General features: G+C 33.0%; 1 protein-coding gene across 1 annotated transcript; it reads right to left on the reverse strand.

The window, feature by feature from the left end:
- Positions 1 to 414: 414 nt before the first annotated feature.
- On the reverse strand, positions 415 to 5,232 carry LOC106449672 (ethylene-responsive transcription factor ERF098). The gene has a single exon (XM_048746095.1). It carries the CDS (start codon positions 2,884 to 2,886, stop codon positions 2,470 to 2,472), a length of 417 nt encoding a protein of 138 aa, XP_048602052.1. The 5' UTR covers positions 2,887 to 5,232; the 3' UTR covers positions 415 to 2,469.
- Between the last annotated feature and the right edge of the window lie 14,625 nt (positions 5,233 to 19,857).

Below are 19,857 nucleotides of genomic sequence, written 5' to 3' on the forward strand. Positions count from 1 at the left end.
CTACATAACACAATAAAATATTAAATCATGCTCTTCACAAATAAATACTGACCACATAATTATATCATCCAAAATATCATATTTACCATAACAAAATAATATTCCACGCGAAGCGCGGACAACCCCTAGTAAATACTAAAATATGATATATATAAAAGTTATTTATGCGATTGAAAAACATATATAATTATAAAGACTAAAGTGAAAGGTGAATAATGTTTTGAGGGTGTGAAAAGTATTCTGAAAAGGTGATTAATGTACCTTCAAATTTGATGGTGATCTTTCGAAAAATAAGAGGATAAAGAGTTGTTGAAGATGCTCTTACACATGTCTAACTTTTTTAATTCTGAAAAACACGATGATTTTATTACAAAATAAGTAAAAACGCATAACCATATATATATATTATATTTTGTTGGTTTTAGAATCAGTTATATTATGGATGGTTGACAAGTGACATTGCCTGCATGAATTTTATTCCACGATATCATCGGTCTAACTGGATTAGCTACACTGGTTTTCACTTGCAGAACAAGAGTACTATAGAGCCATTCATGATTTCAGGCTTGTTCACAACAATTATTACGATGAGCTTTTCTATTTTGTCTATCATGACAGTGGAACTTATATCATTTTACTATTTCGAAAATGGATGTTCTAAATTTTTCAAAATAGTATGAGAATGCTGATCTAATACGGCTTCAAATCATAAATTAAATTTACTTATCATTTAAAAAAAAAAACAAATTTTCATATCAAGTTGCAACTTTGAATATTTAACTTTTTTCAGTCGAATTTCTTCCTTAGTGACGTTTGAATTGGAAAGCCACAGGGAAGATGAGCTTATTTTGTATGTCAACAAGATTCTCATGCACATGGACGATGCTATGTTATACTATCTCATTAATTATCGCTATTCTGAAAAACTTAAAAACTTTATTAATTGGTTGGCTATGCTTACGTTTTTTTTGGGTAAACAGCCGTGCTTACGTTGAACCAATTCAAGCACATTTAAACGAAATAATTTCTTATAGTACGTTATAGAAAAGATGACAATGTTATGGTTCGTTTTAATCAATGTTCTTGGGATCTCCTTTCTTCTCTCCGATCACTCCCATACCCATGCATAGTTCTTTCTGATGAAGTGCTTCTCTGTCCAAACGGTGGCAGTTTCGAAAAGATGGTTTTTGGTCTACTCGTTCATGATCCCTTTGGCCGGTGTGGCGGAAGGGAGTTCGACGCCGGGAATAATCTTGTTTTGTGATTGATTTCTGAGCCCTAGAAAATCATGCTCACTTGGATTTTTTCAGAATGTAAAAAAAATTATTGATGAAACTTAAAAAAAAATGTTTTAACAAATCTCACGCACCGTTGTTTTCCCCGGAACTAGAGTAAGTTTAAAATAAATAGAGATCAATTGCTTTTCACAAAATGTTTCGCCTAAAATTTGATAAATTTAAATGCTCTATTTTCACCCTTTTAACTCTAAATTGTGTAAGTTCATAGATTCAATTTATGATATTCAAAAGTGAACATTTAGAATATTAAGGGTTATAATTAAGATAAAAGATCAGCTTTCCTTTTGTCTATAATTTCTTTTAGCTCTTCTCAACATGCTGTCTTTGTAATTCTTTCATCGAAATCAGGGACCACCTCTTCTTGCGATGTGAAGTAAGTGAGCAAATCTGGGAACGTCTACTGACTGCACAACGGTCTGCACTTCCACACCTGGACAGCCTTCTCGGATTGGATGAGCGTCAGGGACACGTCGTCCTCTCGGACCCTCAAACGCCTTGCTTCGCAGGCCGTTATCTATAGCATCTGGAGGGAGCGGAACAACAGACTCCACGCCAGTACATCCTCTACTTCAGCGACAATCGCTTCATCAGAGATGTTATCTTCGGCCATAGGACAGACAAACGTTTCAACGGTTTAATGCAGTCTTGGCTGAGATTTGAGTAATTGGTTGCAAGTTTAACCAAATCATGTGTAGGCTCACCTTGTTTTAATTTTTTTGCCAAGGCTGATCCTGCTAAGCTTTTACCCTTTTGTAAAAATTACAAACACTCTCAATTCTCATATTTATATGAATTCACATTTTGGCAAAAAAAAAAGTATGTTTCTCAGAGAGGTAGTAATTGTCTGTGAAATCAATAAAGTGACACGATTAGGCCGGCATACTATTGATATCATATAATAACTTCATGAAAATCTCGTCAAAGAAATATCCGAAGACCTAATGGAAACTGGTACGTACGTAAATCATCTGACAATCTTTTTTTTGCCAAATATGTTGAATACGCATCATCTCACAATCATATTTCATTGATACGCAAAGTACACCGTATCTTACAATTTATGGCCGTGGTATGCTAACAAAATTCCAAAATGAGTACTAAATATACAAACTACATGCACGTAATGCACGTAGCTAGCTAGCCACCAGAACGCCACATATATAAAACAAGACTACCGTTTATTTCTTTCTTCTGTATCGAGAAGTTCTTCAAGAACCTTATCGTCCAAATACTCAAACTCAAAAACTTCCCGTTGATTTTTTCGACTCACACCCGTAGAAGTTGAACCCGAAGATGATGAAGAAGAAGAATAAGGAGGGCGAAGCGAATAGTCGTCCATACGCGAATAATACTCATTAGGGAAGTTAAGTATGGCGAGATGGCCTCTGAGGTTGTAGGCGGCTCGGTCATACGCCCTTGCCGCATCCTCAGCGGTCTCAAATGTCCCGAGCCAAAGACGGGCACCGTTCCTTGAGGGGTCTCGAATCTCTGCAGCAAATTTTCCCCATGGCCTCCTCCGCACGCCTCGGAAACGAGCTTGCTTATCATCTTGTATTTGGTTGTTGCTCCTTCTGTTTGTTCCCTCCATTGAACTTGTCCTAGTTAGTCTCTAATAGTTCAAGATTGGTTTGCTCTGAAGAGTTAATGTTATTTAGTAAGAGATTTGTGGATGGTGCATATTGTGGTGCTTATATTTATATATAAGGCTGGATTTTCACCGAGTCAGAATCGACGTTCGTTTTCATGTGACTTGACGATTTCGGGGGTTGACTGTTCTTTACTGTATATCCTTTATATTTTTTTTTTCTTATATTTTATGGATTAATAATAAAGTGTTGTTTTCCAGGAAGGTTCCATCTGCTGTAAGAATTCATATTTGGTTGTTCCGACACATTGGACTATTTTTAATTAGTATTTGACTCTAGAGTGGCGTAACTGTTTCAAATATACTCATGTAGAAACCATGGTCGTCATGTCGAGGGCATGGCATGTCTAGGGCATGTCGAGGGCATGGCATGTCTAGGGCATGTCCAATGAAATTCTATTTTTTTTCTCTGTGGTTTACACTTAAATAGAGTAATTATAGTGTAATTTTTGTTCCAATGGTGTGACTCTATAATATAGTTACGCCATTATAAAGTGAAATATAAAAAAATATCATATTTTACTCTATATTTGGAGTGAAAAAATAATATTCCTCTAATTATATTATAGAATAATCCTATTGAAACAAAAGTTACATTATAATAGAATTATCCTATTTTAATGTAAATTATATAAAAAAAAATAGAGTCTTATTGGAAATGGTTTATTATCCTTAGTCTATATTCCATACTTCAGGATTATAAAAATCTTCGCAATAGTTAATAGGTTCGCATATATCGAGATTCTCTGAGTCCATAATACACAAAGCATAATTTAAACACAGTATGTTACCATATAACCCAATCTCGTAAGTCCTACGCATCCAATGAAATGCAATACTTTTTTTTTAAATATTAATATAAGACTATCCAAAATAAACATTGTTATTATAAACCACGAGAAATATTACAGATAATTCTATAGCCGACAATTCTACTTACTTTACGAGGATTCACATCTGACTTCATCACTTGAATCGTCCTATAGATCCACGCTTGATGGTACTTCTTGCGTTAAGCTGCAGATTTCTTGTAAAGTTTTTTCTCTATAAATTTGCATAATTCTATCTTCTTTAGAGCTCGAAACGCAGTGTTGTCACCAAGCTCATATTCCAGTCTGCCATATACTTAATTTGACGAGAAAGAAATGCTCGAGTCTTCACCAACACAAACACTTCAACGGTAGGTGTTCAACGTACTCTATACCGCTCTACCCGGGATTGTCTCCTCTCCTTTCCATCACTGGACAGTTACCCCTCCATGCTTGAGTTCTACTTTTTAGCATCCGGCCTCCTTGAGTTGTTTTACTGAGTTTGGTTTATTTGTTGTTTTAGTTTCTTTCTTCTGCTCAAATAAGTTGTAATCAACATTCAAAAATCAAATATGGTATAAATCTTAACATTTTATCAAAAAACAAAAAAAGCTGTAACAGTGAAATCAGTGTTTATGTCTGATTATGTTTGTACATCTCTTACTGTTTCACCTAATATATGACATTTTTTCTTTTCTTTAATCCTTTTAATTAAGGATGAGATTCTGATTTGCTAAAATTGGAATATTATATTTTGTTCGAACTTTATAGTTGATGTTACATGAGTTCTGATTCCGAACCTATCATCGTTTTTTACCTATTATAGTACAACATATACAACAAAGTCATATTTAATCAGTGTCAACTGTTGACCGTGATTCTTGATTTCGTGTAATTTACAACATAATTGGAAATTTACTCTAATGTCGTTCTTGTTTTAATAATCAGAAAGTCCCGATTTTTATTAATTTATACTATATGTAGGTTGACACCAACCTTTGATGCTATTTGTTGTGAGTCTATGAACATAAATCATTACTTTGATGCTATTTGAGCTGAATCTAAAAATGTAACACCTACGATTCAATCACAACGTCGGTAGCACTCAGAAAACAGTCTAGTAAACCGTACTTGTTGATCAAATTAGATCTTGGCAATTATTGTTATTAATGAGGAAGTGATATTTGTTCTATTTTGAAATTTGGGCTTAAATAAGTTCTTAATTTGATGCACATGTCGTCAATTTGATTACTGGCTTCTGTCAAATTTGATTATTTGCTACACAAAGGATGCCATCATCTTTTGTTAATTTGGTTTGCTAATAGCTAACCTCTCTGGTTGTATCAAAACTTGGCTTCTTTTTGTTTTTGTTTTTGGCCATAGCATTCGGCTAGAGTAGCAAATGAAACCAACTTTTGATTTGGAATTATATTTACATTTTATCAATTTTTTTTGATTATTTGCTACACAATGTTAAATATGTTGTAATTAGAGAGTTTAGAGACTGAATATTTTATGTGTTATTATTAATGATCAAGAGATGTTCCTTTATATAAGGATTACAAGATAAAGATAAATGGAAAGTATCAAAAACCTAAATTCACTAGGATTAGGAAAACTACTAATACATAATAATGGAAAGATTACATCTACTAGGAAAAGGAAAGAGTTTCCTTTTCTCCAAGCTTTGTGGCCGTCTCTCTCTCTTGAAGTCGGATCTCTCTCTCCTCTCTCTAGGGCTTCGGCCATCTCTCCATCTTCTAGGTATTGGGCCGGTCTTGGGCCGGGCCTGGTTAATGGCAATCCACTCCATGATTTATAACACTCCCCCTTGGATGCCAAAACCATACAGGATCTGTAGTACGCTTCATGTTGCCTCATTAAAACCTTATCAGGAAAACCCAGTGGGACAAAACCATGATGAAGGAAAAAGAGTACAACACGCACTACTCCCCCTGATGTGAACCTCAGTGTAGGTTTCTATATTCTACGCATCTGGTGCGTGATCTTTCCTGTATATGTAGGAAGGGAGTAATCGACCAAGTTCATTACTAAGCCGTATCTAGACCACTTCGACCTCTTAGGTCGTTTCTCATGTCTCTTGACATCGAGTGTCCCGGTAAAGCATGTGTGCTAAATAATGTGAACCATATTGTTCTCGGGGATCACTATTGGGTCTTTGCAAATCATGTTTGCATATGTCCATAGTCTAGATGTGATCGTCTACTCTTAACTATTTACTATGGTCGGATAAACCAAGTACTCATGGACAATGTACTAAACATGGTTATCATGAACCTATGTCTCGGTGTATCTTCTATACACAAATGTATATCAATGGCTTTATAATTTTACCATACTATGGCTTATTGGCCAGAACATATTCATGATCCATACATATGGTCATCGATCTTTCTTACTTTAGGCAATACCATATGTATTTATCTCGGACATTGCAGTCCTTTATCCATCTCTTGATGGTGTCTCATGACCTCTGTTGCTGTGGATTATATCACACACTGAAATATATATTATTAGGTCATAGATCTCGTCTCTCACAAGCTTATGGACTACAATACATTTGTATCCGGTTGATCTTTTGTCTCTACTAGCCCGTGATCAAGAAGAAGGGCTAGACGCCTTTTAGACTTAAAAGCCGGGCGCGTCTAGTAGAAGAGCCAGACGTTCTTTGCTGAAGAGCCGGACGCCCTTAGACAGACAGAGTCTGACAACTTTAGTTTTGAAGGGCCGGGGCCGGACGCTTTTTGGTCGGACACCCACATAGATCTATTCTATGCATACTAACCTCTTTAAGGTTTAGTATAATCACAAGGAATTTCAAATATATATGGACTGTATTGGATTATCTTTTATACAACTCCAAGATCAATGATCATGCGTGATCAATTTCTTTTACATACTATATGCAGCTGCTTTATGTTTCAGTCCATGAATCAGCTTAGGAACAAAGCTGTTCTTTCATCTTATCCAGTGATCCATATGCTGCTTTACTACATCATTTGTATCTAATTTCTTTCTTATGACCAGACCATTGTCAATTTCGAAAATCTGTAGCAGCAACCACCTCATAGGAGTTCATCTCCTTATAATATGTTCCTTTGATCTCTTTGAGTACATTGTGTAACAAGCTATAATCGAATGCTGTTAGTAGGAAAACATGAACACCTTCACATCATGTACATCTCTCACGGTTTCTTTACTTCTCACAAGATCCATCTATTTCACTGGTTTATCAGATGGCGTTTCTGTATATGTATATGGCCAATAGGCCCATCTCTCTTTTAGATACTTTGAACCTCCATGTTTTATCTTTTATAATCTCTATGATCTTTTATGATTGTATGAGTACTCTTTCGTGGGTTCATGATCCTCGTTCATCTCTTTATGTTCAAGTGCTATAACTTTATGTATCTTTATACAAATGTGTGTGTGTGTCGACACTTTCATGTGGTTCCATTATGTTCCAGACATGATCTATAGATTTGAGATCTTATTATCCAGGACCTTTATTACCTAGTAGCTTGGCGTCCCAAGACTACATGGTTTGGTACCTTAGATGTGTAGCTGCGCAGCCTTTTCTCAATGTCTGGTATGCTTTCTCTTATAATCTCGGATCTATATTCTATGCACCATTCTTCTATCCGAGATTCCTTTATCTTATGGAACACTTGGTCTATCTTGTATAGACTCTATAGCAACTTGGTTATGTCTCTTCTAGGACATTCATTTGGTGCTAAGCTGGTTAGTCATTTCTCGGATCAGTGTCTGGCATTTCGATTAGCTTCTCAATTAGCTAGCTTTATATAATCTTTCTTTGGATGTCTTAAATTATAATCTCTAGTCCGAGGATCTTTGCCAAGACAATGATGGTTAAAACCATTCGTACTTTTAACATTCTTTATCCAGCTTATAATCTTTCTCCTTTAATATTCAGATTCATTTGTTTCATGCAATCCGTACATGACCACTATTTGATCACCCATGTTTTGGCTCTCGGTCCTTTTGAATTCGTGGAGAAGATCTTATTCTTATATATTCCCAATCCTCTTCTGAGGTTCCATCTTAGACGGCACATATATGTATATGGTGGTTTATTCAAAATCTCTTAAAATGGTGTATGTCTGGTTTTATGACCCGTATTCAATCTGAGATGGGAATATCTATGCTCACTTATATGGCCTGATGCATATGATCATTCTATACATGTAAATTCATAATGTCTCCAAGCTTATAGACTTTATAATCTTAGTCTTATAGATAATGACTTACATGGCCGAACCTTTTATAGGTAATGGCTTACTTGGCCGAATCTTTATAGGTAATGGAATGTGTGTGGCCAAGCCTGCACTATGCGGCCAAGTCACGACCAAGTCATGGCCGAGCCATTTATTCTCATGGTCTCTTTAGCCGGGTAATGGCCTCTTTGGTTTGACCGTTTGTATCATGCCCTCTACGGCCGAGGAATGGTCCTTTATGGCCGAGTAATGACCGAGCCATATAACATGGTCTTAGACCATAGTGGTACACGAACTTGTAGTATTGATCATGGGTTTATCCTCTCTCCCCCTCATGACCATACTATAAGGTCGTGGTGCTTGGGACAATTAAGCCTAATGAGTTTCCATTTGTGTACATGTTTCACAACGTGAGATCTTTTACGGGATAACTCTGTGCCGTTCCAATCTTTGCATCAGGTTTTGACTTTAGGATGGCTAGTCCTATCATGCCATATAGTGTAAAATTTCGTGGTGTTATCTCAATATGGTTACCACATCTCTTGCCTCTTTATCATACTGATCTGTAGCATAGTTGTGATCAGTAGAGATCATAGGTATAGTCTCGATCACTTTCTTTCAAGGTCTTAGGCGTTTTTCTTCTTAAAATCAAAAGGAACTTGTTTCCTTCCTTACCCATTGTTTCTACTTGGAAACCATACATTATAACTTCAATGGGTCACATGTTCTTTTGGGTGTGTATAATGCCTTTTAAGGCAATGCCTTAGCCATAGTTTCTTTACTATGCTTACTATACCATTCATGATTTCTTACTTGGTTTTATGCCCTTTAGGCAACTCTTTAAAATCATTTATATGTTCAAGTAAGATCAGGCAAGACATAATGAAGTCAAAACAAACTTTTATTTATATATAAAAACGTGAATGCCTAATTAGGTTAAAGCAAAACACAAATCAAGGACTTTAAAATAAAGTCATGTCGAGATCCTTTTAGTTAGATAGATAAGCCGGCCTGTCCATCTATTGCATTGGACATGGCTGCCTTGGATTCATCTTGATCCATTTCCTCAGGATATTTCATCTCACTACTTTTCTTTAGTACCTTGTCATTCTCAATCACCGTTAGGCAAGAGATCATGTCATTGTAAGTGGTAGAACCTCTTTCTATGTAGATATGTTTTGACAACAAATCTTCTAGATGGAGTGTGGAGTATGTCTTGAATAGACAATCATTATCTGTTACCTCTTCTCCACATAATCTCAGTTGGTACACGACCCTGGACAAGGCAAAGTGAAACTCGGCCACTGTCTCAAAGTCTTGGAATCTGAGACTCATCCATTCATGTTTGACCTTTGGTAATAATATCATAGTGTATCTGGACTTTAATTTTGTCCAAAGGTCACGAGGATTCTCAATATGTAGATACTGATTTCTCAGTTCCTCAGTGAGATGATGGCGCATTATTGTAATGGCTCTTAACTTTTCACTTTCAATTTCATCATTTCTTTCAATGATACATTTCCCGAGTCCTTTAGACTTTAGGGCAATTGAAGTGTTCATTTCCAATTCTAGATAATTATCTCCAGAGAGATTTAAAATGGTATAATCCATGGGTTCAAATCTCGGCATCTGAAATCATCAATCAATTCATGATTTAGAATTCTTGCAACCAATTTAAATAATCAGTGCACATGATTTCATAAGTCTCTCTATAATGCTTAGGCCATACGGCTTTGCATTGTGATGCTTATACATCACGGCCATTATAAGATACAACGATCTTAAGGATCGGATCATGATGCAATCCGGTTTATATAAACATCTGGATACTAGGCCACACGGTCACTTTGATATGCACTAAGCCACACGGCTTTTAATCAATCAAGGGCACAAGGCCGCAAGTATGAACAATGTATTAGGCCACACGGCCATATACAAAATGGGATCTAGATGCATTCAATCCTATTTCTTAGTTGCATATCTATTAGGTTTTAGAATTAAATTATCTAGCAACCTAACTCTCATTCAATATGTAAATTCTTTAAATCAATCTTTCAAGCTTTAAGTAATGAGAGATTTAAGGTTTCAAGGCCTTTAGAAATATCAATCAAGATTAAGGGTTTCAAGGCCATTAGGAATTTTAAATTCGAGATTAGGGTTTCAGTTTAAACAAGATTCAGATTCAAGTTTTAAAACAATCCTAATCATAGCTCTAGGCGATCAATCAAATACTCAAGTTTCAAATCAAAATTAAAAACCGATTTTCCAAAATTAGGGTTTTAGGGGATTTCGAAAAACTTTGATCTTTGATCAAGGGGATTTGATTTGAGATTCAAAAACCTTTAAGGTTCTGATTCTAATTGATCAATGGATCAATCTCGTTCTTAGGTTTAGATCGAACTTATAGAGCTTTGATTTACTCATAGGGGATTGATCTATTTAACCTATGCTTTTAGTTTTAGAGATTATCTTTTAGGGTTTCAATCTTTACAAAACAACCAGGTTCGATTCTTGTTTTCAGATTTCAAATTACCTTTATTTTGTAGGGTTGAACCGGACCACCAAAGTCAGATGAACCTCTAGTTGCACATGGACGTGAGCTGTCTCCTTATCGGGTCGCAAGATGGGATGGGACGTGAGCCGTCTGGAACGGTCTTGCGTCTGGTTACGGATGTGTGCTGAGGTAGTCGGACGCGATCGGGACGCGTCTTTTTCTTATCTAGTTCTCGAGCTGCTGCCTCTGTAAGCGGCTGATCTGAATTGCGAGCTGGCTGTGATGCGAACGTGGGCTGGCTCTGCTGTGAACAGGAAGCAATATGAGTAGAACCGTGATCTGGTCAAGCTTGAGATCGTCGGTTCATGGTCAGTAGATGGATCGCGAACAACTTTGTGTTTGAGATCTTTGCACCAACTCCTCTCAGCTCATGAAATAAAAACAAGGAGTATTAGATCACATGAACACCATAATATGAACAAGATATCATCAAACAACTAAAGTATGATAAACTTATCTTTCACAGGATTTGAATTTGGCTAGAAAATCTTGTTGGTTCGGATTAGGGTTCCAAAAGACCAAGACGGCGCCGTGTATTATTTCTGCGAGTGAGGGCGCGTCTGAGATCGGATCGACAAATGGTTTGCACTGATGGATTCGTCTCGTCAAGCGCTTCAAGATGATATGTGGCTCGTCGTCTGGTTCCTCAGGGTTTGAGAGATAGATCGATTTTAAGTTACGTCTGATTTAGGGTTTATGTGTGACAGATTTTTAGGTTAGGGTTTTGTCTCAGGGTTTTGGAGTCTATCGTGCTGATAACGTGTTGTAATTAGAGAGTTTAGAGACTGAATATTTTATGTGTTATTATTAATGATCAAGAGATGTTCCTTTATATAAGGATTACAAGATAAAGATAAATGGAAAGTATCCAAAACCTAAACTCACTAGGATTAGGAAAACTACTAATACATAATAATGGAAAGATTACATCTACTAGGAAAAGGAAAGAGTTTCATTTTCTCCAAGCTTTGTGGCCGTCTCTCTCTCTTGAAGTCGGCTCTCTCTCTCCTTTCTCTAGGGCTTCGGCCATCTCTCCATCTTCTAGGTATTGGGCCGGTCTTGGGTCGGGCCTGTTTAATGGCAATCCACTCCATGATTTATAACAAAATATTTTAGAGAAATTCTTGGGTTCACCCCCTAGGTTGAACCTAGAGGTTCACCAACCAATAGTGTTTAAGTATTTGATATTTGATATCTTTTAAAAAAAGAAATAAAATTGAATATTCAAATTAGATTATATTTTAAAAATAAAATAATAAAAATACATAAAAATAGTTACAAAAAATAAATAAATTAGTATTGTTAAATCTTCAGCAAAATACTAAACCCTATACCCTAAATCCTAAACCCTAAACCCTAAACGTTAAACCTTAAACTTTGGATAAACTTTAAACCGTTGGAAAATCTTAAACCCTAAATCATACATTAAAAACTAAATTTTACTAACACTAAACCCTAAATCCTAATCACTAAACCCTAAACCCTTGGGTAAACCCTAAACCCTTGGGTAAACTCTGAACCCTTGGATAAATCATAAACTCTAGGGTTTAATTTTAAATATTTTTGATTTAGAGTTTATGATTTATCCAAGGGTTCAGGGTTTATCCAAGGGTTTAGGATTTAGTGATTAGGGTTTAGGGTTTAGTGTTATTAAGATTTAGTTTTTAATGTATGATTTAGGGTTTAAAATTTTCCAATGGTTTACAGTTTATCCAAGATTTAAGGTTTATAATTTAGGGTTTGGAGTTGAGGATTTAGGGTATAGGATTTAGTATTTTGCTAAAAGTTTAACAATATTTATTTATTTTTTTTGTGCAACTATTTTTATGTATTTTTATTGTTTTATTTTAAAAATATAATCTTATTTGGAAATTCAATTTTGTTTCCTTTCTTAAAAGATATCAAATATCAAATACTCAAATACTATTGGGGTGAACCTAAGAATTTTTCATATTTTTATACCTAGTAATAAGCTCCTTTTTCCACGTTCGACTCGCCAACTTAGGGACTTTGATCTTAAAATTGACAACAAAAAAATTACTATGCATCTTTAAAGTTTCAGATAAATAATTGATGATAATTTTATATCAATGCTTTGCTGTTTGTTGATAGGAAAACAGTACTTGTTTATTTGAAAACTATAAAATTAAAAAGTAACTAGAACTTGATCCGCGCTTCCGCACAGGTGTTTGATTTAATTTGTGTTCAACGTATATTTTTATGTTTTCTAATTTACATATAGAGTAGAATATGTTATTGATAATATAGATGTTTGATAATAACTTTTTTATTTGTATATAATATTATATTATAAATTTTTTAACTTGATGCAATTTGATGTAATATAGGAAAATATTATCTCCATTTAATACAAGCGATTTAGTTAATATACAATATTAATAATGGTCAATATATGAATACCGGTTTGGTTAGATAAGCTTCAGAATTGTAATATAGGATGCTCCTGGTCACCAATTACTCATACTTGTGGTGGTTCCTGGCTGGTAAGAGATAAGAAAGGTCAGGCTCTTTGTCACAGTCGGAGAATGTTCTCAGGAGTTTCTTCGGAGTTGGAAGCGGAGATACTTATCTTTTCATGGGCAGTGGAAGCAATGATAGACCTAAAAATAGGTCGTGTAGTCTTTGAAGTTTCTAATCGTAAGATTTATGACATGCTCATTCATCACGAGATGGTTCCAGGTCCTAGGGAATGGATATGCAGAACTCGTTACTCGCTCCTTTCCTTGGAGGTTGGCTGTTTGAATTGGGTAACGTCTGAATGTAACCAAGTGGCCTTAGAGATCGCTAAAAGTGTTATAAGGGATCGTAGATGCCAATCTTATGTGGCTTTTCAAGGTCCTGTATGGCTGGAGGCACGCATTGCCCGGGAAGCGTCTGAGGCTACCTAAAGCTTCAGGTCTATAAAAGATGCCTGGCTGTCAAGGGATGACATCCTCAGAAGGCTTCTCTTTCGCACCACTCATTCTGTTTTCTGAATGGTTTTATTCGCACCTATTGGTTGGGTATCTTTTTTCTGTTTCAGTCTTTGTTTCTCTGCACTTTGGTTGCAAACCTTGAAGTTGAATTTCATGAATGACAAAAAAAAAGTTTCAGAATTGTAATTAATTAATTTAAATTGATTTTAAATGCAGTGGCATAATCTGTAAATAAAAAATATACAAAAAAGAAGTACTTAATTTATTATAAATGGACTGGCTAAATGTGTAAATAAAAAAGAAGTACTAAAAATATTGATATTCGTGTTTCTAAACAGTTTTCATTTATACTTTTATACATATTTCCAAACAATACTAAATGTTTTCAAACAATACTAAAAGATACTTAAATTTTAATAATATAAATAGATCCGAGTGTTTGGCATTGAGTAAATAGTCAAATATCATTTGGTATCTTTTTTTTTAAAGAAAAATGATTGTTGTCTACATGAAGTATTGACCATCACATGGCTAACCATACAAACTAAACAAATGTACATTTAGCTACACGAAGTATATATTATGCATGACAACATCTCTCAACTTTATGATGTTACTAGTGGTTGACCCACCCTACGGGCGGGTGAGTTTACATTGAAACTATTTTATATTAAAATGTATTTTTATTTTATTGATTAAAAAATATTTTAATTTTATTAAATCAAATAAAATATTTTATATTTTTTTTGGAAATTTACTCTAAATTGTATTAATAAATATTATGTGTTTTTTTCTAAAATGAAATTGTAAATTTTATTAAATTTTGTTGTTCTAAGTTGAAAGGACCACTAACTACTTTTTTGTTAGAAAACACAAAATTATGAAATTAAACGGTTAAGAAAAATGTAATTATTTATATTTCTTCTTTTTATTTCTATTTAATTTTTATATAGTTGAAGAACATATAAAGTAAAAATAATAATTTTTTTATTTATAAGAGTATAATTTTAATACTATTACAATAATTAATTTAATTACAATAATAAATTAATCCATTTCCAAGCTAAATTAATTTAAAATATAATATAATGTGATAAGATAATAAAAAGGTATATTTTAAAGTAATATGTAAATAGTTTCAATAATGTCACAAATAATAATTAATATATATATTATTTAACAATAAATGATATTTTATAATATATATTCGTTTCTGTTTATATTAGATTTTCAATTAATAATGATTTTTTTTTTTAATTTTTCGTATTTACTAATTATTTTGTAAATTATTTTAACATTTGTTGAACTTTGATTAGTTATCTACGCATGTATAAATTTAAGTATTAAAAAAAAATTTATAAAATTTTGAGAGTGTATCTGTTTTGTCATGAGAAGTAATATTTATATTTTTTTTCTATTAAAAATTTGTAAAGGCTAAGACTATGTGGTTTATGAGGTGATTGGTGATAGGTGTCAGTGTTCTATATCAGTAAATCAAAACAATCAAATTTTATTAAAAAAATCTAAAGGTACAACCCAAAATCTTAAAAATGACATATTTTGGCTCTAAAAATCAATTTTTGTACAACTTTAAATTTAGTGATTTTAATTTTTTGAAATAATTCTACATCAATAAAATCTAAAACTATAGTTGTAAAATCTACAACTTCAGTTTAAAGAAAAAAATTCAAACCTACGGTCGCTACCAATCAACCCCTTAGTTTTTCATGTCTATTTAGTACTCCTTCATTTTGGCTAATTAGAATCTTTTGCTTTCCCATTTTTAATATTGGGAAACCATTTATATAATTTATTTTGATACATCTTTTATATATTTAAAATCTTAACTGATGTCGTATGTGTATAATTGAACATTTTTTTTGAGCAAAATTTTCATATAAATATGTTAAATATGTTTTGAAGAGTTTTGCAATTTTCTTAACCAAATTAACAATAACGGTTTACAAAACTATGAAATGATACTTGCTTATTGTAAATCTTTATTTTCTAGTTGTTAAATATTATTACTTTTAAAAATAATATTTTATATAAAAGAAAAAGAAAGGAAAACGGCAATATAAATTATTAAATACATGAATTTGTTTCATTTGTACATAAAAGTATTTATGTCATGAAAGTTGCATGATGTTTTATATATATATATATATATATATGTATATATATTATTTTTTGAATAAAATATTAAATATTTTCTTAATTTATACGCAAAAGTATTTTCATTTGTACGTAAATGTATTTATGTCATGAAAGTTGCATGATTTGTTATATTTTCTTAATTTTTAGCATGAACTTGTTATTTGCTTGAATTTATGTGAACTTATTATATACATAAGAGTTTAGACTCTCTCTAAAATAAAAATTAAAATATAGTTCTAAAATATGATGTTTACAAAGTCTTTAAAAATCTTATTTCAAAATTCATTGATTCTTCGAGATAACAAAAACAGTTCACATCACCGGTGTCCACATGATTTTGGATCCTCTGACATTATAGATACATGTTTAATATTAAAAAGTTTACTGAAACGTGACTTCTTAACTTCTCCCACCACTTCGTCTTCATCTTCTCCACTGAACCACCAGTGTCTTCACTCCCAAGTTTGCTAAGTATCGTTTTGTTCCCCTCAGTCTTCCTCCATATAATACCTTCTCCATGTCTCAAACATCTTTTTCAGCATCCTAAGATCCCTTTACGGATTGAAGTGTACCACCACTTTACCAGATTTCAGTTTCATCAACAACACACTTGATCTCTTTCCTGAATACTTCTGCTAACCGGCTTTATCACACTTAATCCCACAACCAGACTTCTAGTTCTCCCAACGGTCCTCCTGCAGTCACACCAATTCTAGAGAAATCAGTGGACATCGCTAGCCTTCTCAGATGCATCCAAGTTTCTATCTGAATCCTCAGCCTTTAGTCTTCTCTTTGTAATGGACATACTGGATTGCAAAGTATTCATTTTCTTTTGCCAACTTTCTTCCATGAATTTCATCATCTTTACATATTCACACAACCGGTTGGCCTGCTGGATGCCACCGACGAATATTATTCTTCTTGGTCAAAGAATACCATTCCCTATTCAGAAATCTGTGCTGAAGTTTTGATCTTGAAATTATAAAAGTAAAATTGTATTACGAAATTATAAAGATAAGGTAACAAAAAGTAGTCAAATTTTTTTAAATAAAATCAATTGAAATAAACATACCATAAATCGACAATGATGGAGACTTATCATTCAAAGATCGACGTATATAGTTTGAGATAACCTACACACGCACGCGGATAAAAAACACTTAATCTTATACATCAATGTTGAAATAAAAAAACATAGAAATCATAAGAAATACAGATCTCAGTTATACACCACACCTCTTCAAAGCTCTGCTTAAACTCGGCATTACAATTTACATTGTAGGCCTGGTTAGATCTTATGAGTTCAAATATGAAACCAACCTGTAACCAAACAAAGAGATGTCAGCAGAAATGAAATCAATATTCTTTAACGTTTGATATATGAAACTGGGATTGAGCATTAACACATCCTTTGGCCAATTCTTACCTGATGGACTCGTTGCCTTTTGGCGCAATTCAAGATACCCCAGTCTTCATTTGGAGTTAATTTTTCATCCTCATACTCATTGTCTGATCCACCATAATAACTGTAATAGTCGTCATACCCAGCTTCCTTGTCAAGGTTGTGCAATAGAAACAGAAAATCATGTTTATTAATCATGTAGCAAATTCAAACAAAATCACTAAACATATCTTTGGTAGAAGATTTGCTCCTAATTAATTAGCACATTCGTGCAAACCAAAAATTATGTTTAAAACATGATCTTGATAAATAAATTGAATGCAATTTATGATACAAAACATATAACACATACCGATGAATACAATATTAAAAAATGGATTTGACACAGATAAAGATCATAGCTGATATCTGATCAAATAAAAGATATGAGCAGATGAAAAAATACAGTTTAAAATCATCTTCCCCTCAGACACACACCAGCAACAACGTATTAGGAGGAAACAGTTGGAAGGTTTGCGACGATAGATTTGAAGCCTTTTTGAGAAATAGCTGATGTGGTTTTTGTGTGATTAGGAGTGATAACCGGGACTTCGTGTAAGGTTTGAGCTCCGTATATATATAGCGAAGCAGGAGAGGATGAAAAGAGGGTCATCTTTCTGTGTTGTTCAATTATTACTGATGTAGTTATTGGGAAGGGGATGCGCCATATTCTTCAATACTCTTCAATACGGAAGGAGCAGTGACGACGAACTAAGCAGAAGAAAGGTTGCGAAAGGTCACATACATAAGCATGTTTCCTAGTCATAATCATGAATTAGTTTTAAGACGTTAGCTTTCACGATAATTATCACGTTTAATCGACGGAGAGTGGGGAGAGTAGTGGGGCTGGAATTAATAGCTGTGATTAAAGGGATGAAAAACATCAAATTCCAGCCGTTACAGAAGAGTATCGCCGCCGTGAGAGAAAGAAGAAAGGAAGAACATGGAGTAGTTGTGATTGATCGAGAAGGGGGTGAGAAAAACCTAAAGAAAATGGGCCCAAACACAAACTGCGAAGCCCAAACAAACAGACCAACGCTTTACATAAAAATCACGGAAGATAGATTGTGGTTTTAATAGATGACACGTGTAGAGTTTTCAGATATGCAAGGCTGAGGTGGAGGCTTAAGAAGTGAGAATAGTTTATTTTATTGTAATAGATGTAGTTAATATCACGAGTTTAATTTCATTCATCCAAAGAATAATGTTTATGTCAGAGACCGTTTAAATCTTCCGTTTCACCAATTCAAATGTGACGTACCTGATGGCAATTTACCTAAATTAGATTTTGACCCGTATCTTAAAAGCGTAAAAATATTTTAAGAAAATCTAATTTACAAAATCAATATATTTTATAAATTTTGATAAGTAGTGTTTTACAATTATTATTTTAGTGTATCTGAAACAATATAACTATTTTATTTTTATTTATATTAAATATAAAAGTTATATAAGATATATTTAATTTATTTATTTTAATTCTTTTAATCTGTTTTGGTATGAATTTTTAATAAATTTTCTTTAATTCATTTGATTAAATATATACTTTTTTGATAAAAAAAATATTGTAAAACTTCTTTGATGTCAATTTATTGAATCTAACATTTTATTTGTTTAATATAAAATTATTAAGTTAATTAATTATTTTATATATTTTTTCATCAACAAAAATTTCATTCATTTAAGGGGGATTTGCCAAAAATGACTCAAAACTTGATGAATACAAAAGTGTACCCTAAATTCAATCAAATGCAAAAGTAACCGAAAACTCTAGTGAAATTACAACAGCCTCCTTATGAACAAACAAAAAACATGTATTCAGTTTTACCATTATAACCCTCCGTTAGACAAGACTTACAAAGAAGTCTTCTCTATGATGACTTCTTTGTAAGTCTTCTCGTTCAGTAAATCTTAAAATAATTATATAATTTTATAAAAAATATTTTGATGGGTAAAAAATTGAAATCATGTAATAATAAACATTTCTCAATGATGTAAATTTAGTTTATTTGAAATTGAATTATTTTCAACATTGATGAGTGAATGTATATTGGCTCATGAGTCATTGGTTTAGGGTTTGTAAACATATGTTATAGTATTGTATGTATATTTATGGTTAGATTCTGAAATCTTACCTTCATTTTTTTTTCAAATTAACCCATAAATGATTAGTAAGTATCTAATAACTTGATTTAAACATTTTCTAAGTTTCTTTTAAGTTTAAAAAAGTGTTTTTTGCATAGTTAATTGATTTTAGAGTCTGGAAGACTCACAGAAGACTTAAAAAGAAGTCTTCTGACACATCCCGCCTAAATTTTAGTAGAATTTAGGGTTCCCGCCTAAATTTTGGAAAAATCTAGGTTTCCCGCCTAAATCAAAGTCTTCCATAAGTCATCTAGGAGTCTTCCAGAGAAAGCCTTCTTATGGATTAGATCTTAAAAATAATTAATAAATTTTATAAGAAATATTTTCAAAGGGAAAAAGTCAAAATCATGTATTAATAAACATTTCTAAAAGATGGAAATTTAGTTTTACTGAATTTGAATTATTTTTAAGATAGATGAGTGAATGTAGATTGAGTCATGATATTCTTTGGTTTAGTGTATGGTAATATATGTTGTAGTATTGTTAGTATTTTTAGGGTTAGATTTTGAAATATCATCTTATTTTTTTTTAAATTGACATATATGTGATTAGTGACTATCCAAGAACTTGATTTAAACACTTTTTAAATATCTTAAAAGTTTGAGAAAATGTTTTT

This window comes from Brassica napus, chromosome C1 (genome assembly GCF_020379485.1).
Source record: "Brassica napus cultivar Da-Ae chromosome C1, Da-Ae, whole genome shotgun sequence".
Taxonomy (NCBI): Eukaryota; Viridiplantae; Streptophyta; class Magnoliopsida; order Brassicales; family Brassicaceae; genus Brassica; species Brassica napus.